Genomic DNA, 25,657 nt, shown 5'->3' on the forward strand with positions numbered 1-25,657 from the left:
TGTGTCCTCACCCATGATGAATTATGAGCACACCGTCGTTCACGCGCCAAGAAAGCCTGCCAATGCTAGTCTCGTTAGCATGAGCATTGGATTTCAGTGATCTAAGGACATTCACGGGCATTCAGCAGTAAAAGGAGCCTATTTCCTGCCAAGATAGCCAACATGGTTATTGGAAAATAAGGAGATTTACCGGCAGAACCAAATTTAATAAATTTTCTGGCACCCTTGCTTCACCTGCAGCCATTGTCATGCCAATGAACAGACAACATAAAATGCAAAGCAAAATTTACTGGCACCAAACTAACAAACACCAACAAAAAAGCTATTTGGCTTTATTGCACACAGAAATAAATACAAAACAGAAGTCTCATGAATATGAAAAACACACAACATGAAGTAGGCATAAGTTTGTCACGACAGATCACGCACCTTAAAGAAATAAAACAATGCTCAGGAACAAAAAAAACCTGAAATAAATATTTTGAAGAATAAAAACCTTTTCTATAATAAACCAACTAATTGCCCAAAATCACTCTTGCTTCAGGTAACTGCGAAGTCAGGTGACCTACAAATACAATTCCTGTACAGCACATACATATACATTTCACACGACTTAATGAAACAATATAGTGCTCGGGAACAAATGAAAAACAGAAATACTTTCAACAATAAAAACCTTGCTTATAATAAACATACTAATTGCACAAAATCAGTCTTGCTTAAGGTAAGTAGCAAGTCAGGTAACTAATATGTACAATTTCTCTTGTATCGCATACATAGTAAGTGGCATATACAAATAAGCTTTCCCTGAAGCAACTGGCGCTAAAAACAAAGGCTTCAAAAATATTAAGTTTTATATTTGGTCAGCTCTCAGCTCAGTCCAACCAAGTGCAAAGGATTTCAAGAGTTTCGAGCATTAATGTGTTTTTTGTTTGTCCTGGGAATGTTGTTCAAAGGCAAACGTTTACAACAATGCCCACAACAGCCATATATCTTGAGGATCGTGTCTTTCCCAGACAGCGCCTACTATCAGACAGGAGAAAAAGAAATAAAGCTTGACACACTTCCACTTTCAGTAATGAAGGCACCGTTTGTTTTTAGTAATGCAGATGATGGGGCAAGAAATGTTTCTACAAACCAATTCAGTTTTTTCTTGAAACAAAAACGTATATATTTATTATTCAAACATTCTCACACAGCAAAGCAGCCAGATTCGGCACCCCTGCCCAACGTGTGACGCTTGTCCCTGCATACATCTCCTCTGGGACTCTCCTGTCTTCAAGAAGCCCTGAAAAGTCTAGCAAGCAAGCACCCCAACTACAGATGCTCTGACGGCACTTCTGCACAACTTCTGCCAGATAACAGAACACACTATGCCAGATAACAGAACACACTATGCCAGATAACGGAACACACTATGCCAGATAACGGAACACACTATAGATAATGGAACACACTATAGATAATGGAACACACTATAGATAATGGAACACACTATAGATAATGGAACACACTATAGATAATGGAACACACTATAGATAATGGAACACACTGCAACATGAAGGCCCATTGTCAAGACTGCGAAGCCATTCGAAATGAGATAACAGGACTACAGAACCACAAGAGAAGATAGGACAGTGGAAGAACACAACATAGTGATAAGCCAGCATCCTAGTTTCCTTGCAGTTTTTTTGGTCCCACTGTGTGTTACAACTGGCCTAAAACTATACCCACCAAACTTTGGAATGACATCCAGCGTGAACATGGTATCAACAATGATGCTCAAGAAACAGCATAAAACTGATTAATCATACCCTTGTCAACAAACTGCAATCCTCAAAGCTGCTAGCTCAGCAAATTTGAGTATTAAGCTTGCTATAAGCACACATTTTACATCCCTGTGGTGTAAACAGCTTGGTTACTATTTACACTACTTTCATCACACGGCTTATGCAGTCCTGACATGAAAAAACATTTAGTAAACTACTGCAACGAAGTAACAATGCCACTACAATATCACAGAAAAATCATAAGATGCCACATTTCCACTTACATTTGAGACCCGAGATAATTTTTCATTTTAACATGGCTGCATGAAACCACTGCACTGCAGCCTCAGAGACATCTTCCATGCCACAGAAGTAGCATAGAAAACAAAAATTCTGCATCACTAAATGCACCAAATAATTCCTTGTGCTGTGCCATCATTTCAGTCCACATGAATGTGCGACTCTGCTCAATGACATACAATATCATACCTTAATGCCACCAACTTTGAACAAATGAGATTACACTGAAAAACCAAAAAGTATTTCAACATGAAATACAAAAAAAAAACAATTTAACTTCTGTTTTGAGTTAAAGTGACAGCTTGCACACTGCTCCTGAAATACTACACAAAGTAAAAAAAAGTAAGCACCAATGTCCAACAATTATCCTGCTCCAGCCGTATCAGTACAGGATAGACACATATGAATGGGTCTTTGCAAAGGATCAGAAAGCCAGTTTCTTAATCCTTTGTTTCCTTTACCAAAAGCCACGCATAAAACTGGTTTGAACACCTCTCTGTAAATACGCTGTTCCTACATTTACAGACCACATATCAGTCACACTGCTGTACATTTATACATATTTGTCACACTGCTGTACATCTGTACATATTTGTCCCACTGCTGTCACAAGCGATTCTGTAGCTTCACTGATGTCCAGCAGGAACCAAGAGCCACAGCAACAATTCACAAAACAGCCAATGTCTCTAAATAATGTTGTTCTTATCGTAAAAATGTTCTCCATATGTAATAACATTCTCCTCTTTGCAGTAACAAACTCACGGCACCACATGTGGCGGTGATGGCAAATGCTGATTTGGCGCCCCCATCTACTGAGGCATTGGCCCTTCTGTTGGGTGCCAAATGCGCGCAAATAACCTCTGTCCACTCTGCGGCTCACCACCTGCATGCTGCAGCTGGCTTGGAAGTCGTGAGGCAGCTGGATTCTGATGGCTTCTCAACAAGGGATGACCGTGTGGTCCGTTGGTGCCACGCTCGACTGTAGCATGGCGAAACGCCGAAACACTTGGATTCTGCTGCGCAGTACCTGCCCCTTCCCCCATGCTCTGTGAAGTATCACACTGCGCAGGAAGGTTGGATACCATCACAGAAGCTTGGCCCGAAGGCTGTTGCTGTCCATGTGACTCCAAGGTATGCCATGGTCGGACCTGCGGCACTGCCTGATAAGTGCTCGAGCTTGGTTCAGCACTGTCCGGCACATTTGCCATGTGTGCCTCCACACCCTCTGCATACTGCTGCTCCCTGTACTTCGCCAACGCTTCTTGACAGGCAGTGTAAGGGTAGGGCCATTTCGCCTGCTCCGAAGGTTGTTCTTCCCAGGGGCGCATGGGTTCAGGCATGTCATACTGAGGTGCGTATTGCTGTTGCAGAGGACGGTACTGCTCCGACTGCTGGAACGGCTCATGTACTTGCCTTTGCTGCGCGTTCCCATGCGCGTTGGGAACGCCATGCGTTTCCTTCCACTTCATTAGGGCAAACTGTATTTGCTCCCGTAAAATCAGATGCTGCAATGCTGAGGGATCCTCGGTTCGTCCAGTTTCTTGGCCAGAAAACTGCCGGCTGCGTTGAGCACGCAAGAGCAGCGTCTCGAGATTGTGCTGTTGCTCAAGTTTCTTTTGCAATTCGTCCTCTGCTCGAAGTATTGCTGCATCCTGAGTTTGGCACGGGGTTGATTCTTTGCCTGCACTTTGAGCTGCAGAGTTTTGAGGCATGCCGCTTTGTTGAGTATTACCAGCAGTTGCGTGGTTTGTAGATGCTGCTTGTAAGGAGTGCAAGCGGTGAACATTAGACAAAGCAGAGTTTGACACATGCTGCCCAGGCATGGCTTGCTGCTGCTGTTGCAAATGAGGCTCAGTCAGCTGAAACTGCTGCCTTGCCTCAACACCCCGCATTTCTGGCTGCATACTAGCTGCAGCACGACGCAACAATAGAATCTGTCTTAAAGCAGAGTCACCAGTACCAGGATACGGAGGCGGTGCTCGTATCTCCTCATTCGTTGCTCTCACGCTCCTCCTGCACTGTTCTGAGGAGTTCGAACTACTTGCATGTTGTGCAAGGTTCAGAGGTGGTTCCTGGAAGTTATGTTCAGGAAAACGTGAGGCACTATTCAATGGCGCGTTCGGTGGGACTCGTGCTACCGACCTGCGCCACTGGGCGTAAGCCGTAAGCTGGTTGTTAAGTTGCTGCACCTGTGCTGAATTGACGCCACTGGTTGATGCAGCAGGCTCACCCTGTGCCAGCTGCTGATGCTGTGGTGCAACACGTATCAGTGGCGGAGGGTCTCTCAGCTCGTAGCGCACTCGGCGTGCCTGAGGAGCAGGAAAGCGTGCAGTGGAAGCTGTGGTAAACTTCTCCTGCACCGGCTTGTTCGACAGGAAGTTCTCACGAGGAGGAACGGAAGCTTCTGGAACATCATTTGCAAGTGACGCCTGAGACTGCATTTCTTTTGAGGCTGCAATGTTGGGCTGCCCTCTGTGGCAATTTCCAGCTATGCTTTGCCCAAGACTAGCACCAGGTTCTGCGTTCGACGCACTGCTGCGAAGGGGCTGCTGTCTGCTCGATGTTGCAGGGTCCACAGCTTTGTCTTGAGACTGTGGCAATGCAGTGAATCCGCCGGTGAAGGACACGTAGGATCTCTTTGGCAAGGGCTTTCCTTGACGTGGAACCGCCACTTCCCTTGCAGTACCCGGGCCTCTGAAAGTGAGTCGAATGACAATGAATTAAACTTTACAGCTGACAGCTCTGCGCTGCGTCATATGAGAATTCAGCGAGGGGTGTCGTTACACTATGCTACGTAACACTTCCTTCTCTCTTTGTGTACCGTGATGCTAGTGCAATCTGTTCTGTGTGCTGCGGGCACCTCACAGCCTACGATGTTCAACACTTTGCTGTGTTATAATGAGCGTGTGTATCGTGCTGTAATTTGTAATCAGTGCCGAAGACAAAAATGAACGTCAGTGGGGAATGGGCGCTGCCACTCCACCTTGGAGATTGAACTGTGCACATGACAAATGGAACTCTCCCTATAAACGCTATTTACCTGCACATTGGTACGAATGAAGAGAGAAACAGCTGTTAAGCATCGCTAAAATCCTTCTGTGTTCCAAACAAGTCTTAAAGGTGTCCACAATACTACAGGTTGACAATCGTCGTGAGGTGCTTGTAGTCGGATTCATTTAACAGGAAAGTGCCAGTTCTGTGTAAGGGCCGAGACACTTTAGAATTGTGGAAAATGCAGTGAAGCCCGCATAAGAGCATTTCTGGTAAGTAAAACAATATCTCACCCTTGGCGTTCTGGATTGCTTGTGGCTGCCCCTGCAACACCAGGCGGCCCACCCTTGCGAGCACTGACACCTTCCACCTGCTTGGCACAGGCAGCAGATTGGTGAGCCGTGGCCGTGGGCCTGCGCAGGAATTCGACCAAGTGAGATTAATGCTCTAATGAACAGACTTATTTTTTTCTAAAAAACGGCACCAAATTGGACATTTAGCACACAAGCTGCCATCTGTCGGCAAACCAAGAAAATGTTTCCGACTAGCCTTACTTGCCTTAGTGGTACATTTTGTGAATGTACCACTAATGTACCACTTAAAGGGAAACTGCATAGGTTTTAGAAATCAACGAGCTTAAGAGGGTCGAATGAGTGAAACTTGCAGGTAAAGCATGCAAAGTCTTTTTGGTTTAGTACTTCAAACAGTGAAGTAATATCCGGATGCCCTTCAAGCTTCTCTGCAGCGCACAACACCAAGTGGGGGGGCTGAGAGTTGTATGGCAGTGTCTAACGATTCAGGGAAGGGTATGGCTGACGACAGCAGTAATTTGAAATCATACCTTCCGTGACGTCATGCTGAATTTCCCTGCACTCCTCCGGTGCATTGAAGAGAAGCGCAAAGTTCAATCGTCGGTTACGTCACTATTTTAAATGCTAGTGCGCTTCAACTACAGCCTATATAGATTTTAATTCTTGAATATCTCGAAATTCAAAAAAAGTGCTGCAGTTTCCCTTTAAAGCAGACACAAAAGTGCCAGAAAACACGTGACAAGCTGGACTCGTGATGAGCCAGAAATGACAGTCTGGCTCGTCCAAGGCTGCTAGGGTGTTAAGGAAAAAACAAAAAACAAAAACAATGCTTTTGAAGCTACCCCTAGAAACTTATTTTTGCTTTGTGAATTACTACAGACTTTTACAGCGGTACACAGACACTTGAAATTTCGAAGTTTGCAAATGGCGTTTGCTACACAATCTGAGTAGGACTAGACTTTATTTTTGCTTTATTCGAGTTTCCAAGTACTACCGTATAAACGCGTCTAAGGGCCGCACTCGCGTATGGGCTGCACCCAGTTTTCTTGAAGGAAATGTTTTAAAAAAAAAAGAAACCAGTGTAAGGGCCACACCCGAACTTTCCACGGCACAAGTGGAAATACCCTTCTAAATGCACGCGCCGTAGCCTCCGCGATCAGCTCCGGCTGCGAGCAACAGTGCGCTTGATCACAGAGGCCACGCACACGCACAGGAGCTTCCAAGTGCTGTCCATGAATGGCGCCCGAGGTCGCAGTCATCATTGCCAACTTTTTCCTCCGCCGCGACCTCCCACTATTCACTTCGGCATCAGTATCGCCAGCTCCAGCTTTTTGTTTTTGTGGCGAGTTAGCATGCTCGCCGTAGTCGCCATAGTTGTGGTGGTTGTGGCTTTCGCGTGCTGCCGCCGAGCGTTGCAGTTTTAGCATGATGGGCAAGCACCTCAATGGCTACACGGCAAGCGTGCAGCGAGCAGGAAATTCAATGTGGCCAATAAGTGTTTCTGATGATGGTGCAAGGAAAAGGATGTGTTGAGAAACACGAGCTGCAAAAAGCGCGCTTTCCAAGGTAAGCCGTGCGAGTTTCCGGAACTGGAAGAAGAGCTGCTCTGCTATGTGATGGAAATGCAGAACAATGGCTACACGTAGACAGAGGATATGCTGCGCGGTTTCTTTTGGGATGAGCGTGTGCCACATCACAGCACCATCTCAGAGTCGAAATACTCCGCGAGTGATGACTGAACACAGACTAAATGCCGCTCATTCCCTGATTGGTGTTTTTTTTTACTTTAATTTTTTTTCGCACATCCTGTGTATGGGCCACACCCCTAAAATTGGCCCTTGAATCTGGAAAAAAAAGTGTGGCCCTTACATGTGTTTATACGGTATTCCATATTGAGTTTGATCCGAAATTTTGGTGTTTGAAACCTCGAAGTATTTATCTCGAACAAACAGCATTTTTGGAATGCTAGTTTTGTGTGGTTTACATTCTAACTCCTTCGGGATGGCACCGTGGTGCCCGTAGTCAAAGCACCAGACTCCATGGGCATGTGCCAAGCGTACGCGCAGCTTGCCTGCGCGCTCACGCTTATGGCGGAGCCGTTCTGTACATGCACGCGAACGGGCCCAACAGCGTGTATCAATTGGAGAGCGCGCCTCCCCTGACTTCCACGGGGCGGGTCAGAGCTGACTGCAGCTGCCACAGCCACTCCACATGAAGTTCACTAAAAATTCAGGGGGCACTTTGGCTCTCTAAAGTGGTGCAAGGCGAAAGCCTTTCCTTGCGCACTGTTTGGCATTGACCGCAAGACTGTTTGTGCTGTACTAGTGCTTTATTTGGCTACATTACAACTACACACTTTGACTGTCGACTGACTGCTTCTTTAGCACGACTCTCTCTCTGCTTCGATGAGTTCGGTTGTATCCATGGCTCTATTTGCAGTAATGAGGTATGTAATGTGGTCACCCATGGACGCCTTACGCCCCTGTTGGAGCGGACAACAACTATTTTATTAGTTGTTGTGTGCTCCAAAAGGGGGTGTCAGGCACCCGTAGGTGACCTCATTACTTCGAATCCGTGCACTCTGACGTCATAACCATTTCGACCAACCGATAAGTGTGACCTCTGCTGACAACCTTCTGTCGACAACTATGAGGCATTAAAGGCTTTCGCCTTAATAAAGTGCGACGACATGAGCACGAAGGGGACTAGCACGACTCATGAAGATGAGTGCCCCTCCTCTCCGACACCTTACGCGGAATGACACGGGGTGGCACCGGGCGCACGGTGTGTACGCCTAGCAGGTGTCTACGGTGTCGCCGCTGGAAAGCAACAGCTGCGCAATGATGCAACCGTAATTAGCAGCAGAAGTTGGGTTCCCACAGGCCTCAAACCCCCCAAGTACGTCGACACCACAGGTATAACGACTCCCACAGTTTCTAACTGCAACTTTTGCAGAAAGCCGCCACAGCTTCAATGAGCGTGACAAAGCTTCAGTGTACTCTTTTATTATTTAATGGCTTTGTTTGTTAGAAGAATTCGTTATTTTGAAAATGTTTATTTTTCCGTTCAATCTTTTTTTTTGTGTGCCAGAAGTATTTGAAACATTCGGTTTGAAATTATCCAAACTAAGTTACTATTCCCTTCAAATTCGCTTCAAACCAAAAAAAAAACACTATTCACATGCCACTAAACATGTTCATGATGTCCACAAAAGCAAATTCAACAACATCAAAATGTCGCAACAATTTTTTTTCATTGGGGTTTAACAACCCAAAGCAACTCAGGCTATGAGGGACGCCGTAGTGGAGGGCTCCAGAAGTTTTGACCACCTGGGGTTCATTAACGTGCACTAACATCGCACAGTACACAGGCCTCTACAATTTCACCTCCATTGAAATTCGGCCATTGTCAATGGCCGGAGCAGAACCCGCGCCATTCAGGTCAGCAGCAGAGCCTCATAACCCCGGAGCCACAGTGGCGTCTGTTCCAACAAAAATGAATAAGAAATGAAACCTCACCATAACTCTGATGTAGCGTTGCCAGTAACTGTATCGATTCTTGCTGTGCAGTTTGAATACGAGTTGGTCTCCTGTTCCTGTGCAGTGCTGTGACCAGCGTGGGGAACTACAGGAGTGCGCTCGGTTTCCTTCAGAGAGGAGTCCACAGCCGAGGATGAAGTGGTAGTTGCCGAAACTTCCGTTCTTTCGAGCTGGCTAGCAGTGTCGGAGGCGGCATTGACTGGAACATGCTGAGCTTGGAGCTCAAGTTCTGCTTTCCTGTTGAGACAAAGAACCCCCCAAAAAGAGAATCAAGTGCATGGCTTCCCATAGCTTGACTAGGCTAAGGCGCTTCTGGCACTGTATACCAAAAAGAGCCCACAATAAATGTTAGCTGTGGAACACAGAAAGACTGTGATAGTGTCTCATACAGCTTATTCAATAACATACAGCAACAGCAAAATTTCACTTTAATATCCGTCTAAACCAAAAAAAAAACAGCGCGAGGATATGCTGAAACACTTTCCACACTTTGCTGCAAAAGATGCCTATGATACACATGTGTGGTTTGCAGTTGTTACAAAAATAATTTGAGTGCCTTGCTGCTGCCACTACTCAGGAAATGCATGCAGATCTGGCTTTGCAAAAAGTATTTGCCAGTACCAGTTCCAAATGTGTTGCTTATGACTCGCACACCTCATACAATGCGTCGAGTCTTTCATATTAGTCCTCTTTTCACTGCCGGCCTCCTCTCCATTGAGTCAGAGGCAGAAAACTTGCCAACAATGAAACTATGCAGTGTTCGAACAGGCACAAGACACAGGCAAACCAGTTCAAGCGGGTCCCTACTGTACCCACATGACTCTACATCTTTCTTTTTTTCTGCTGAAGAAAAAAAAGCACCATGGTGCAAACTGAAGGAGCGGAGAAAGTCATCCACTTGGTTAGCTTAGTGGTTAGACTAGGCTGAGTGCCTAGTCTAGCCACCAGTAAAAAAAAAAAAGGATGCAGCCTCACAAGCTCTAGCAACAATTTGGAGTTCTAAACACATTTGTTTCCATCATAGTTTCAATGACTATACAACACTACAGCTGACTGCAAAAAACCACATGAACCAGGCCAAAACAGGTAGATGCAAACATGGCAAGGCACCTAAAAGAAATAAGAGACACTATATTTCGATTTCATTTTCTTACATTAACATGATGAGCAGCACATTAGAAAACACAGAAAGCCATGTGGATTGCATCGACATGTGGCAAGTAATTTAAAACAATTTTTTTTCTTAACAGGTCCTGAAAGAATGTGAGAAACGAGCTTTTAGAGCACTCAACCTCCTTGCATGGCTGCCATGCCAGAGGTTATGTTACCAAATATATTTTCCGAATTTTCCAGCACCAGGTCTCAGGGGGATAAGAGTCACTTTGGTCCTTATGCAAAAGAAAATTGTTACAGACGCCAACCGAATTTTTCAGACCGAGCGAGACCCGAAAAATGGTCCGAATAATAAACAACCGGCTCCAAAAATCGTGAACTTCGCTGTTTCTCACACTGTGTTTGCAAGCAATAATACTGGACAATAATATAATACTAGATAATATTGAACCAAGAATGTATGAAGAGACAGGGTCATGCCGTGAACATGCCGCAATGCATATCACACGCTGTGCCACCCTTTGCGGCCACACGAAGCGAGAACAGTGCATTTCCCGGGGCTACTACAGTTGCGAAGACCAAGGGAGAAAATCCGATGGAAGAAGCGAGATGAGGCAAGCAGCCCAAGCCGCACCCCCCTCCCCCAGCAGCTGGCGGCGGTAGTGTACCTTGACATTTTGAATAACTCCTTGCTCCATTGGCTAGATTACAGCCATCGCATTGGCAGGCAAAAATTGGAGCCTGATGGACTTCAGTCCTTCCACCTGACCATGGGCAGGGCAATTATCCACGATGAACACAACTTTCCTGCCTAGCCTAGTGAACTTTGCGTCTTCCTCTTGCAGCCAATTTTCAAAGATGCCCATCGTCATCCGCGCCCTTCCATTCGTGTTGTACGTCACAGGCAGACCTCGAACGCCCTTGAAGCAACGTGGGTGCCTCGACTTGCCGATCACCAGCAGCTTTAGCTTTTCATTACCAGCCATGTTCGCGCCCACCAGCACAGTAATGCACTCCGTACTACACTTCCCACCTGTGCAGGCTTCGCCTTTGTAGGCGAGAGTCTTCGATGGAAGCGCCTTGTAAAAAATTCCCCTCTCATCGACGTTAAAGACGTCTCGCTGCTCATAGCTGCTTAGAATTTCCTGCAGTCGCCCCTGTTGCCAGTCCCGAGATGGTCTTGAAGATGAGGCAGTGGCGCTTTTGGAATCGGCTCAGCCATCCATCACTCGCACTGAAATTTTCAACGCTGATTTGGAAGGCTATCTCCCACGCTTTCTGTTCCAAAATGGGACCACTTATCGGGAAGTTAGCACTCCGCGCACGATTGAACCAGAGAAAAAGAACCTTTTCTAGCTCTTCATACGGCATTGTCCACATCCACATTCGGTTTGAGGCGAAGGTCACACTCTTGGCAGTAGCCCCTTGAATCGTGGCCTTGTTCAAGATCCACGACAGCGTCAAATTCGGAATTTCGAACTTCTTCACTACTTCTGTCTAAGGACCACTTCGCTCAAGCTCCTGCAAAACTTGCAATTTTTTTTCGAGCGAGAGTGCTTTGTGCGGCCATTTTTTAACGTTTTCCATTATGCTGAGACGCCGATTGCACCTAGGCCAAACGCAGAGCTACAGCGACAACAAAATCGAGGTGCTTACAAATGACTACTGGATTGGCTTGTCCCGGCTATAGTGTTCGCTGCAAAGGATTGGTTTGTGGTTGTAAGACTACCGTGTCACGCGAGAGCGCAAATATGCCCGGGTGGATTGCAAATGTTTAGCTTTTGTGCCATTTAACCGAGGTTAACAAAAAAGTAGTGCTTCAATTAACTGAACAATTTTTCTACTGCACACATAGGAAACCAACCAAATAGCCCCACTTCATTCTGTTTATCCGTAAGTTTCAATTAAGCAAGTTTCATTTATTGGCCATTCACTGTAGTTGTTTGCGGCAGCAATGCCTACTCGATATATACTGGGTCAAAAAAACGAACCCACAGCATTGCTGGCATCTGTTCTAGGCTGAGAAACCGAACTATACTCATCAGGGTCCAAAATACTAGTCATGGGCACGTACACATTCCTACTGGGTGCCTGATAATTCGTCAGGACCGCCTCAGTTATTGTGGAAAGTCCGAATTACTGGAGTCCGAAAAATCAGTCAGCTATAATGTATCATTCCATCATAGTATCAGCGAAGCAATACCTTACCCATGGCCCCTGTTGTTGTTTGTGGCTATTCGTGCAACGTTTGGTGAAGGATCATTGCGCGCGTTGCCACTTTCCACCTGCGTGTCACCAGTGCGAAGTTGCTGAGGCCTGGGGCAAGCAGGAAGTTGCCGAGAACTCGCAGCACTGTTCTCTACATTTTTTACGGGCCTGGACCTGCACATAGACCAAGCCGAGCGCGATTAAGAAGAAATAAATCGTTTAAAACTTATTGAGCACAAACTCAGGCTTTTTCTTCAGAAATGATAACAGATCCCCGTAATGTACACAAATTCCATTTGACTCAGACTTGAACATTACAATATATTCAAGCTTTTTGAAAGAAGTATTTGAGAAATGCAAGCTGTGGCTTCACAACTGCCAATTCATATTCAGTCGGCGAGGTCAGTCATGTCATATACTAGTGACATTCACTACTTCTGCCCAGCTCAATCTCGCGCTTTTCCCATAACTTAGATTGTTCTGTCCCTGCAAGGTTGACCACAGTGCGGTGTATTTCGCTTGCACATGAGAAAGCACATGCACCATCAATACAATGCACTGCATGCTGTCGGGCTGACATGTATCCGACTATGCTCAGCGGCAGCTTTTCGTGGCAGTGAGAGGAAGGCTTTACGGTCGAAGCGCCGGTAACTGTTTCACTCCGCCAAAATAGCTTGGCTGCAAGGTGGTGTGCCTCACTGCCTTGCTCTCCCCCGCAGTAGCTCCATTTCATCGCAGGAGCAGCTGGCACCATCTACTGAGGCTTCTTGTAACTAGACGGGCCTAGCAAATTTGTTGTAATCAAAAAAAGTTTTTTCCTTCACTTCCTAACATTGAAAGTTGGCTGTTATGTTAGAAATATGCCACAAATAATGGATATTAACAATACACTATGTTTTAAGAGTAAACTGATGAGTGCAAGCGGGGACTATATTCCTCCATGTAGGAAGTGAGACAGGGTGTGTTCCAGCACCATGGCTTCCCCTCCATTGCCAGAAAAAGTTGTCGCAGAGCATAGCCTAGTCAGACTCAGCAAATTCTGCCCATCTGCATCTAAAAGCCACAACTTTAAGCCATGCGAGATTAGATTTCTTAATCCAAGCTTGAAACTATTTAGAGTGCTATGATATCATTTTTTTTTCTTTTTACATTTACGATGTCAGTGTTAAAGGTGCACTGAAGAGGAATCTGGACTTGTCTTTTTGCCGCGGGAACTCGATCTACACGTTCCGAGCTTTCTTAGAAACTGCGATTTACTGCCCTGTGTGGCCGATTTCCCCAATTAAATCGAATTAACGTCCGGCTCCCGCCTTTTTTTTTTAATTCTGCCTCGTACGGTGGGCGGAGTCGACCAACGCGTGGAGCGCCTTTCACCCAGTCCCGTGGCGGCTACGTATTACTCCGCCATCGACGGAGTAATACGTAGTAGTCCGTAGTAGCAAATAGTCCGCGCATATTTTTATTTCTTTGGGCTTATTTTGCGGCTATATTATCTGCGAATGAAACTATTTATTCATGGAAACCTAAAAAACAAAATAAAGCGAAAGCAAAGCCTCCACGGGACTGGGTGAAAGGCGCTCCACACGTTGGTCGACTCCGCCCACCGTACGAGGCAGAATTAAAAAAAAAAAGGCGGGAGCCGGACGTTAATTCGTTTTAATTGGGGAAATCGGCCACACAGGGCAATAAGTCACTGTTTCTAAGAATGCTAGGAACGTGTGGATCGAGTTCCCGCGGCAAAAAGACATGTTCAGAATCCTCTTCAGTGCACCTTTAAGTTTCATATTGTGTAGCTACTCCTGCTGTGGCTCCAAATGGGGTGCAGGGTCTGTAAATATTAATAAATATTATAATAACAAACACAGGCTGAAAGAAACGAATACCAAAACAGCTCATGAAGCCAGCCCTTGCAGCTGCATCTTGCGCATCAGCACACAGCTGTATGCGCAAGGTATGGACGTACGCTTGACCCAAATGAAGTGGACTGCGAACCTGGACTGAGGGATTGTTAACATGTAGTGACTAGTTTACCTTAAAGATAAAAAAATTCACAGGGGCACCCAATCATAAAATATGCTGGCAGTGCGATAGCATTAGAAGTTGTTGGTCCCTTTACATCAAGCTTTGTGCCATTCTTTCATGGCTGCGTCTGCAGACCCCTACACCCCTGTCCGCACACAACCAGACATCTCTTCAGGTCATCAGCTGGTGGTTCGATGTTCCCCCAAAGGTGTCTAGAGGTGACAACATGGACGCAATGAAGATACATCGAAATATATAGTTGTCACTTCCAGTCCTTGGAAATTATGTGACCAATGACGCATTTTTTTTTTTTTTTCGGCGAGACTTCCAATGCGTCTGCATTAATCTTGTGCTGTAGTCTACTTTCAAGATATTGTCACCAAAAAGGGACAGCCTTATTCATACGCCTTCAGTGTAAAAAAATACACCCAAGCAAGACTTTGCTTTGGTTGATATTACAGTTGAGGTTCAATTCCAGGGACAGCTTCTTGGGTGCCTCTTGCCTCTACAAATGAGAGCCCTCCCATGACGGTTGAACACTGCGTCCATGGCATCACAGCCCTTTACCTAAACACCTCTGGGAGTACAAACCCACCCTATCTATAAATTGGTTTAATACATCCTGTATATATAGTCGAGCTAGGATATATTGAATCTAGATATTATGAATTATTGGCTATACCAAACACACAGATCCCCCACCCGGAAATCCCATGCAAAAGCATATGAAAGCCGTGCAGCACACAAAACTGCCCTTTACCCAGTCGTTCAATTTATCGAACGGTCGCCGTGCTGCTGTAAATCATGCTTCACCTTGCGACGCTCTTCAATCAATTTTCGTGTGCAGAGATGGGTCGGCTCCCAGCCTTAGGCGCCAGTGTTTCCATTCCTTTCATGTTCCTAACTGCTTATGGTTTTTAGTGTGCTGCACACTGTGTACAGATCTATAATAACTCTTTCAGTGCTGTTTTGCTTCCTTCCAAATTCATGCAAGCTGTCATGCATGAAAAAAACGCAATCAAAATTCACTGCACGAGCGAGAGTGAAGGGAAACTTCCGTCAAAATGTTATTCCAAAACTCAGTAGAACAAATATCTCACCCCAGCTCTTGCACACTGCCTGTGTTGCTTGAATGCACGTTTTGCACTACTTCAGCACTGCTGCAGCCAATGTGGTGAACTGCGGGAGGACCTTGGGTTATCTTGCGGAGCAAATCCATCACCAAGGATTCAAATGGAGGGGACGGAGCTTCAGTTCCTTGGAGTTCATCAGGAGCATCTGAGGCAGCATTTGCTGGGCTACGGAGGGCTCGGTGCTCGGACCCCTCTTTGCTGTCAAGACAAACAACATCCCCAAACAACCTCAAAAACCTTTCGAATGTGACTTGACAATGCTAACAAAATTTTGGCACTGAATAACTAAAAGCATACAAATTTTATGACAGCTTTCTTCCAAAACACACTGACACGCAAGCTTATTATTACAAACGTTTCAGCCGTGCATCCACAAATGAACGCGAGTGCAAAGCACGTTTCTCCGGAGGACTGATATATGCTAGGCCTGCTGTACACTACAAGCAAAAAAAAAAAACATTACCGGCAGGATAGCTAGTGCAGCATGTAGACTTATCGCCAGCGGAAAATGAACTCTAACTATTTTAATATTATGCTTAGAAAGAAAAACCTGCACAGAAAAGAAGGCAGGATGAATGAGAAGACATGGACAAGCACTAACTTACAGATTTATTCCATGATAACGACAATGTACACATACACGTCTGATAAATGCAAAAAAAAAAAACGAAGAACACAAAGCCCGTGTCAGCACCAGCCGTTCACACCAAAAATTCAAGTTCCTTCCTCAGTAAAGTTATCGACGGCCCACTGACACGTCCAGTTTCCATTTGCACAATCCCAGAAGCTTCAACAGCCTCTCTAGTTAGTTGGTCGCAGTGATAATACAAAACAACTGTACCCTCAAAAAGTGATTGGCAAGGTGGGCCACTGTTTTGCACTGCGATGCAATGCGAAACATAACGAACTATGCAATGAACTATTTTCAATTTGACCATAAGATTTGCAGGAGACCATAGGACATTTGTAGAGGACCATAAGACCAGTGGCCAGACATGTGGCCAGGCATGCGGCAGACATGTGGCCAGCATGTTCACATCGCACGCCGCTAGAAATCTTTGAAGAATCGGAGCAACTGCATTTCTGGCGCATCGTCCAAAGCATTGATTTCAAAGTGCATGCAACCCTAATTAATGCACAGCAACATGAGTGCGCCCGCCTCATTGGCACTGCAACAAAACCAGGCAGCGTGATCTCCGACCGAATTTCCCATGGACGAAAACAGGTGTGTGGAAAAAAATACCGTATAAACGCGTGTAAGGGCTGCACTTTTTTTTTCCGAATTCGAGGGTCAATTTTCGGGGTGCGGCCCATACATGCGATGCACGAAAAAAAAAATTTTTTTAAGTAAAAACACACTAATCAGAGAATGGGCAGCATTTATTCTACGTTCAATCGTCACTTGCGGAGTATTTCGACTCTGAGCTGGTGCTGTGCTCTAGTGCACGCTCATCCCAAAAGAAGCCGCACAGCATGTCCGCACTTCCATCACATAGCAGAGCAGCTCTTCTTCCAGTCCAAGAAACTCGCACAGCTTGCCTCGGAAAGCGCGCTTTTTGCAGCTTGTGTTTCTCAGTGCACCTTTTTGGTTGCACGATCATCGGACGCATTTCTCGGCCTCGTCGAATTCACTGTCCGCCGCACACCTGCCGCGTTCGAGAGCTAACTCCCAGCCATGTAGCTGTTAAGGTGCTTGCCCATCGTGCTAAAACTGCATTACACGGCGGCAGCACGCGAAAGCCACAACCACCACAACTATGTGAGTGCACTAACACGCCACAGAAGGCTGGAGCTGGCGATATTGATGCCGATCTGGATAGCGGGAAGTCGTAGTGCAGAAAAACAACTGACAATGATGATGATGACTGCAGCCTCGGGCGCCATCCATGGACGGTTTTTGGAAGCTCTTGAGCGCGTGCTTGGCCTCCGCGATCGAGCGCACCGTTGTTCGCAGCCGGAGCCGATCGCGGAGGCCAAGGCGCGTGCATTTACAAGGCTATTCCTGCCTGGGTCATGGAAAGTTCAAGTGCGGCCCTTACACGGATTTATTTATTTTTTAACATTTCCTTCGGGAAAACGAGGTGCGGCCCATGCAATTTCTGCGCAATTTGCAGTACATTTAAAAAAAAATCTTATAGTGCTGATGAAATTTCACGAGCAAAATTTTTTTTTTAGCACTGTATCGCCAGTACACGGCACTTCACTGCAGGACCTGTCTACCGTTTGTAACATTTCCAGTGCCAAAACGATCTCATGCTGCTATGCAATCAGGGACTAATGAGCACACAGGTGACCCTCCATATTTGCTCGACTTCAGGTTCCTTTTGCTTTATGCAGAAGGCTAGCCGTAACTTCACTGCATTAAGTTCACAGAATGTGACAATGGCAAAGAAATTTAGGCAACTTCTCTGCAATTCAACACTTAACGCATTGGTGCACTGTGTAATTTGCACACAAACACCATCTGCACACATCTGTTCTAGGCTGCGTGGAAATATAACATAGAAATTAAATGTCCTCACTCAAATTACAATCACGGTCACATTACATATATATATGTATACTTTACATTCATAGATCCCTGGGAGTCCTTATGCCCCTCCTGGTACAATGGTGCAGCAGTTAAGCAACGCGCCACTAACCGGCGAAGGCACGTGCTACCACCCGTGGGACTTGTGTGGTACAGGTTGCTCCACCTGGCATGATGGGCAGTTTGCTCACTATCCAGTGGGCAGTTTGTGATGACGCCGCAAGGTCACATGACCTAGATGGCCCCACCTGCCTCCTAGGTCTCTCTCCGGGCGCCACCTGCCAGAGTTATGCTTGTGATCTTTCGCTCACATTGCTGACGCCAACAAGGCCAATATCAGATTTTCTGGGTAACAGGGCCTTCAACGCTACCGCGCTAATATGTTCATGAAAGCTGCAGAAAATGTTGCACGTGTTAACTGCAGCCAAATCATGATGAAGGGACAAGTACAGCACAGCTTTGAAAGTGTAAGGGGGGTTTAATGTTGCAATGCGACTCAGGCTATGAGGGACACCGTAGTGGAAAGGTCTGGATAATTTGACCACCTGGGGTTTCTAAACGTGCCCTGACATGATAAAGTGTACACAACTCTCCAGGATTTCACCTCCATCAAAAAGCGACCGCTGCGGCTAGGTTAGAACCCGCGTTTTTCAGATCATCAGCCGAGCACCATAAGCACTCAGCCACCGCAGGAGCAATGGCTCAGCTTTGAAATCGGCAAAAAATTATCCAGTGCAATACAAGAACCAAGTACCTTATCAGCACAGTGATAAAGGTTATGAATGCTGTTAGAACTTCTCAAGCAACTTACCCGTTTTGTGCTTCCACTCCCTCGGACTCTTTCCCAGAAGGCTCAACACCTGATGAGAGATGAGCGTCGGGCAACTCGAATGACATGTAGGAAGGCAGATCGGGCTCAGCTGCCCCTGCATCTTGGAACTGTGCCGTGTATTCTTCAAGTGCCATGAAGATACTTCGTTCAAGGTTCCACACTCTGTCAGAGCCCAAGCACCCCGACTGATCCTCTATTTCCCAGAAACCATGCACTATTTTCTTGAGTGCGATGAAGCCATTGGGCAGAAGGGCGTTAACCAATGCCATGCGGACCTCCGGCTTGCAGTTACTCAGAGTTTTGAAGAAGCTTTCAAGTGTCGGGACATATTCTCCCAGCAATCTGTTCAGGCCTTCAGAGACAACAAACCATTTGTCAACATCGCCAGTTGCGGCGCCTGAACTCTCAAGGAGGTCGTGAACAAGAGAAAAAGCATCAAAGCATGTTTCTGCACCATCTGCAGAGGCCAATGAATGGTGAGAAGAAGAAGCAAGCCTTTCTGAACAAGGTGCCTTGCCGTTCCCCTCACTGTTCAGCATACGAGTCAAGTGCAGCATGTCAATTTCGTTTATGTTGTGCAGATCTATCCTGACGTCGCTTTCACGCAGAGGAGATGCAAGAGAGGAAGCAAGAAAATCAGCCTGCTTTTCCAGATTCACTGCAGTAGGTTCCATGGAGCTCTCTTCTTGCATAGCAACAGTGGTGCTCTCTCTTAAACATGCTGTGGAGGAAGCCAGTTTGTTGGTGGTGATGCAAGTTTCCCCAGCCTCCTCGGTGTACCCAGTGGATCTACCATCTTCCTCGTCGGTCAGGATTTCTTGATTACAGCTCCCTCCTTGTATCATGACAGACATGGCACCATCTTCTTCATAGGACACAACATAAGGCAAGCCCATGATGAGCTTTGTCATTTTTTTCTGCCCCTCTTTTTCAAATTTTAACAGACCACCTTCTTTTAAAGTCTTTTGAGACTCATCCGAAGAATCATACAAACCCGCCTGGGCCTTTTCAATACCCACAGAGATCCGAAGCGCACACCCAGTTTCATTGTCTGATAAGCCGCATTTGCTTGACAGCATGATGTCAACAGGTGCCACAGGTCCGTTTCGATTACTTTCATTTTCGACATTACTTTCAGATTCGCGGGCATCAGCGATCGGATACAAACCCGCCTGGGCCTTTTGAATACCCACAGGGATCCGAGGCACGGACCCAGTTTTGTTGTCTGATGAGCCACTTTTGCCTGACACCGGTCCGTTTCCATCCTTGCTTTCATCTTCAACATTACCTTCAGATTCACGAGCATCCAGAGACTGGCTCTCCTGATTCTCCCAGTCAGTGATGCTAAGGCTTCGGCAGGATGAAATAACAAGTGCAGGTTGAGATGTCACGTCAGCCAACATGGCAGGCATGTCAACATCAACTTTGAGGCTGGTTGTATCAATAGATGTACAGCTTGGTGTATAAAGGTCATTATTGACCTGTTCAGGCTCTGTGACTTTTTCACAGATATCTACTTTGTTCACGGTCTGGTTTTTGCTCTGGATTTCGCTAAGCACTCGTAAGTACTCATCGGTGTCTTTAGCTTTTCTCCAAGCTGTCTTCATTTCTTTGCGCCTTACATACTCTTCCCTACTGCCTTTTAGATTTCCTCGTTTTGCACTAGATTTGGCATTTGTCTTTTTAACTGCTCCGCCGATGAAGCGAGCTGGGTCCACAGAATTCCTACATGTATCACTGAGATGCGCACGTTTACCACCATTGTCACCCTCATGTCTAGGTTCAGATTGAGAATGTAGCTTGCGTGGCGACGAGAGTGCGTCTACCTTCTTCACAGCAGAATGGTTAGTAGCACAGACAGAGTCACTTTCGTTTTCAGACGATTCATCACTAGACGTGATCAGTGGCCTGCTGATGCAGACCTTACGAGGCCTTCGCACTTCAACTTTCTTTCTCTTCTTTTGAGGCGGTGTTGCATTCGTTTTCAAACTATCCTGCACAGTTGATGACGTCCCAGTGTCCTCTTTGTTCTCAACGTCTGATGAGATGCGACGCAGACTTCTTCTCGGTAGCGTTGTGTTCGGTTCAGGCATGCCCGCCTTGTCCTTTACTGAGGCCTGTTCCCTAGTGATCTCCTCGCAGAGAGAGCAGCGGATGCAGGTTTCTCGGCTGCTGCTCCTGCTACTTTCCGAGACACTTCTGCGACCACACAGAGCACAAATCCTGTTGCGTTGTTCCTTCCGTCCCAAGGAACCACTGAAATGCGTATTCTCGAATTGGACTGGCATTGTGGCCTCACAGCGGGATCCATGTTCTCTTTCCAAGGGACGCCTAACAGGACTCCTGAAAATCTCACTGGTGTCCATTGATTGGCAAACAGACAGAGGATCATCACATACAACGAAGCCAGCCGTGAGTCGAGGATATGCTTTGTCCATGTCATCCATTATCTTGTCTATCAGAGTCTTCCTCGACAACCCATTGCCTCCAGTTGCATCGCTCGGGGGGCTTACAGCTTTATTCAAGTCCTCAGGCATCCCATCTTGTTCTCCCAGCAGCTGTCGATGACACTCTTGAACAGCAGTTGGGCTTCTTGAACAGAGATTTCCATGTTCCTGCAAAAAATTGCCACATTTCATCAGCATAATGATGCAAGGAAAAAATGCCAGTGTTCCTCATTCAAGCAGCCTCATGAATGCAGCAATTTATTTCTGGCCCCAGCACTGTGCCACCGATCAGCCAGTTCAGCCAACTGCAATAGCCTCCTCCAATGCAGACACATACACTAGAGTAGAACTTCGTTGACACATTTTTAATGCAAGGAATAGCATATTATATGAAAAATCGTATAATTCAAACTACTAAGGTTTTTTAAAAGTGTGACTCAAGAATGAAACACAAAGCCAATTTAGAAACTTTCACAGAGGCACAATGTCTGAAAAGCTTTCCTGATGTTCATAGACTGGGCATTTGCATCAACTTAGCACGAACATAACACCACAACGTATCTGACCTAGCAACGGTAAGGGCAAAAGCATCAAGACCCAAAAGCATCAAGACCTGTCCACTGTTGCTGTCACGTCCTTATGAACTTCTGCGAACTCACTCTGTAAGCTGATTTCCACTGGCTGTCATGTGCTCCAGGTTCAGTCCATTCGTCTGAGCAAGTCTGGTTGGTTGGTTTATGGGGTTTAACGTCCCAAAGCGACTAAAGCTATGAGAGACGCCGTAGTGGAGGGCTCCGGAAATTTCGACCACCTGGGGTTCTTTAACGTGCACTGACATCGCACAGTACACGGGCCTCGAATTTCTCCTCCAAAGAAATTCAGCCGCCGCGGCCGGGATCGAACCCACGTCTTTCGGGCCAGCAGCCGAGCACCATAGCCACTGAGCCACCGCGGCGGCCCTGAGCAAGTCTTTTCAAATGATTCACTGGATCACGTTTCTGCACTGCTAAGTGCAGAAATGTGTAACGTTAAGAGATCGGAAGAGGGCGGAGTGGGTGGGGGGACAACCGTGGGTTAATAACATCCTAGTTGAAATCAAGAGGAAGAAGTGGGCTTGGGCAGGGCATGTAATGTGAAGGCAAGATAACCAACCGCTGCTCCTTATGGGTAACAGAGTGGATTCCTTGAGAAGGCAAGCGTAGCAGAGGGCGGCAAAAACTTAGGTGGGTGAATGAGATTAAGAAGTTTGCGGGGATACGGTGGCCGCAACTGGCAAAGGACAGGGTTAATTGGGGGAGACATGGGAGAGGCCTTTGCCATGCAGTGGGAGTAGTCAGGCTGATGATGATGCCAATTAGAGCTTCTGCAGTTACTTAGCCAGCAGATGACAAGTCTATATCACTAGCACGTCCATCAGATAAGAAAGCAACAGATAAACGACTCACCTGAACAAAGCAGATTGTGAAAATGATCAATGCATATGCTCCCACAATTCTGTGGCTGCCTCAGCCTCCAGACACCACCATACAGCCACATAATTAACATCGACAACCATACACCACCCACTCAAAATGTAAAACAAAAGCGACAGAAAAGCTATTCCTCTTTCAGTTAAAATACTAGCAGCACACCTAACAAATGGCAGCTTCATGGCGAACATCGAGCGCGGGGGGGGGGGGGGGGGGGGGGGGGGGGTACGAATGGGAAAGGTCTACCCTTCTGTAGCCACACCATGTGTCTATGCTGCCAGCAGACCTCTTTCAAATGCATTCTCAAATTGTACCTAACTTTAGACACTTGCAGAGTGCGTTACGCATGCGGAGTGCAGTGCTCATGCACAGTATGGTGCATACAGAGTATGGCACATGCAGAGTGCGCCACATACTGAATTTAGCCCATGCAGTTTCCCATATGCAATCAGTTGTCAAAATAACAGACCACCAACCTTCTGAAAAGTTTCTTGGTGTAACTTATACCCCTGTCAAGTGCACAAGTTAAGTGCACTTACGGGGAGCGCACTTTGGCACCACGAGTGACACTTTAGGCTACACCGTGGTACGAGACGACAGAAAATAAGAACAAGTTTTGAAGAGGCCGACGAAGAAAAAAAACAAAATTGACTGTTTGATGTGATAGCACAAATAAAATGAGCTTAAGCAGTTTCTAACAATGAAAAAATAATGGAAATAGAAGAAAAGCCAAGATAAAAAAATACTACATAGAATTTTGACAACAAACAAGATGGCGGCATGCAGCAGAGTTATATCTCATCGCGTCCCTTTGTTGTGGTGCTTCGCTTATAGCTATAATGAAGAAATATTTTTCAAAAATAGCGTTACAGCAAGTAAAATAAACTTGTGAGAACTTTTTTATGCACCATGCATATTGTGCATTGAAAGCCGCTGCTTAGAGGTCACGCACTCGACCCTCAAAGTGCGAGTGAGATTCCACTTCCAAAGTGCACTTATCGCGAGTGACTCTGCATAAGTGCACTTAATTTTCCAGCTTGACAGAGGTATTACAAGATAAAACGTGCCAAGTGCAGCCATTAACACTTGGCAAACAGGAAAGCTCACGAGGAATGCAAGGAGAACCAATGCATGATATTGATGAACATTCTTAAAAAACTATAGTAGAACAAGTGTACAAGTGTGACCATTGCACCAACCAGGATAATGCAGCTAGCATAGGAAAAGAGAACCACTCAATGGTCTGACTGCTTCTGAAATCACCAACCATCTCTACAAAGCCATACGTCCTGAACATGAAAAGAGGAAGCTCACCAGGTGCCTAACACGAACATTGTATCACGTCTATTTCCAGATACAGCACCCATAGCAGTTCATACCATAACTTGCCGATCTGGTGAGTTGGCCTCTTTCACTGGCATTGCATCATGCGGAACAGACAATTTTTCATCAAACCTTTGATTACGTTGTCTGATGCAAAAGCTTTAGAGAGGTGCATAGATCAAGTTACACAATGCTGTCAATATTAAAATTTTGCTTATCAGTAAAAATATAAGAATTTATAAAATTTTTTGGAGTTCTTCTTGGAACAAGTGTGCCTGTTAAGAATTTTTGATATGGTAGCGTGTACCATCACCAGCATGCTGCATTTGCATCCACAGGCAATACTGCTGTAATGAAATTAACCAATAGTGCACCAAATTTGCACAAACCAACTGAAACTATATGTTTTATTGTGTAACATTACAAGAATGGCTGACTTTTTAATTCAAGTTCCATGGTGCAAGACGTACTGCTTCACAAAAACAAGGCTAACTCATGTTTCACTTGCTTACCTTCAGTGGTGATGGCCGGTTCACCTTGGGTATTTTGTAAGTGCGGAGCTCCGCGTAGCTGGACCCCATTTTTGTCACAGAGGTCATTCTAGGTGAGTCAGTATTCGCAGTGGCTGGCTTGCACAGGCCTTGCTGCATGCAGAAGTTGTCATTTTAAATTGCTCACATGATAGATGAATGTTTTGTGCTTCACTAAGGTTAACTTTCCTAATCATGTGGGTGTGAAGCTTTCTATCCTGCTCAAGCTGAGTATTGATGCATTCTTAACATTCTGTGTGCAATACACTATATGCTAAAAATGATATGTGCACACTTCAATTGAAAAATTGGACAATAGTTTCAGAGTTTGTATCTCAGGGGAAACCAGGCTTTCTTGAAAACCACTGCACATAACAAGAAAAAAATCTTAAAGATCAAATTCCTTCCACAAGGCATAACACTGCATGTTCATGAAACTGGTACCATGTAAAAACTTCCCAAATGAGAAAGCCTTTTTATCTCACAAATTTTTGTTCACATACAATGTCATATGCATTCACAAGAACTGTATCCACAGTAAACTTTTAACAGCCTTTGTGGATACCGTAAGTGGGAAAGTTTTTTTTTTTTTTCTAAATTCAAGCTGCCGTTCGGAATACACAAAAGCATAAAAGCGATGTTTCCTGCCACAGATTGGTGCACGGTACAATACTTTGAGCAAATGTTCTTAAATTTGTCCTGCAGTGGCATAACATCTGAGGTCATTCACAAGGCTTGGGGGAGATTTGTAGACCTGAAATGCTTGGCTGAGCTGAAACTGTTAACATGGGTCGAAGACAGCCACAAGTTTTCATAACTTCAGCTGGTTGTGATCTTTGTCGTGAGCATTCTGCCTCATATAGTCTTACATCATCTGCATCTTATATCATGCACATCTTGAAATAGAACTTTCAATGGAACCTTTGAATGACCTCGCAGCACCCCTCTGTAACAGCAACAAGAGAGCTTGATCACTGTTTTTCGCAGACAGTTTGTCTATTAAGGCAAAAGCTTTTAATGCCTCATACTGTCATTAGTAGCCGTGTCGACAGATGTGTCAGCAGATGTGTCCACGTTGCAGTTATGTGCCTTATATCAGTTTCAGTTTATTCACTTTGAATGAAGGGAATACAAACAGGG

General features: G+C 45.7%; 1 protein-coding gene across 2 annotated transcripts in view; it reads right to left on the reverse strand.

Moving 5' to 3' along the window:
* Positions 1–316: 316 nt before the first annotated feature.
* The window catches only part of LOC149362311 (uncharacterized), a 245,156-nt gene continuing 219,815 nt past the window's right edge, over positions 317–25,657 (reverse strand). The window contains exons 3-9 of one of the 2 annotated variants that reach the window (XM_089572985.1): positions 24,500–24,631; positions 18,728–21,363; positions 15,354–15,584; positions 12,232–12,405; positions 8,890–9,147; positions 5,354–5,473; positions 317–4,763 (exon numbers count right to left, since the gene is read on the reverse strand). In XM_089572985.1, coding sequence (XP_089429111.1) covers positions 2,879–4,763; positions 5,354–5,473; positions 8,890–9,147; positions 12,232–12,405; positions 15,354–15,584; positions 18,728–21,363; positions 24,500–24,631 — 5,436 coding nt within the window. In that variant the 3' untranslated portion in view covers positions 317–2,878. Of the gene's footprint in view, positions 4,764–5,353; positions 5,474–8,889; positions 9,148–12,231; positions 12,406–15,353; positions 15,585–18,727; positions 21,364–21,854; positions 22,836–24,499; positions 24,632–25,657 lie in introns of those variants that run through there. The other variant, XM_089572986.1, reaches the window with a different exon arrangement.

This window comes from Amblyomma mixtum, chromosome 2 (assembly GCF_055824585.1).
Source record: "Amblyomma mixtum isolate Tamu chromosome 2, ASM5582458v1, whole genome shotgun sequence".
Taxonomy (NCBI): domain Eukaryota; kingdom Metazoa; phylum Arthropoda; class Arachnida; order Ixodida; family Ixodidae; genus Amblyomma; species Amblyomma mixtum.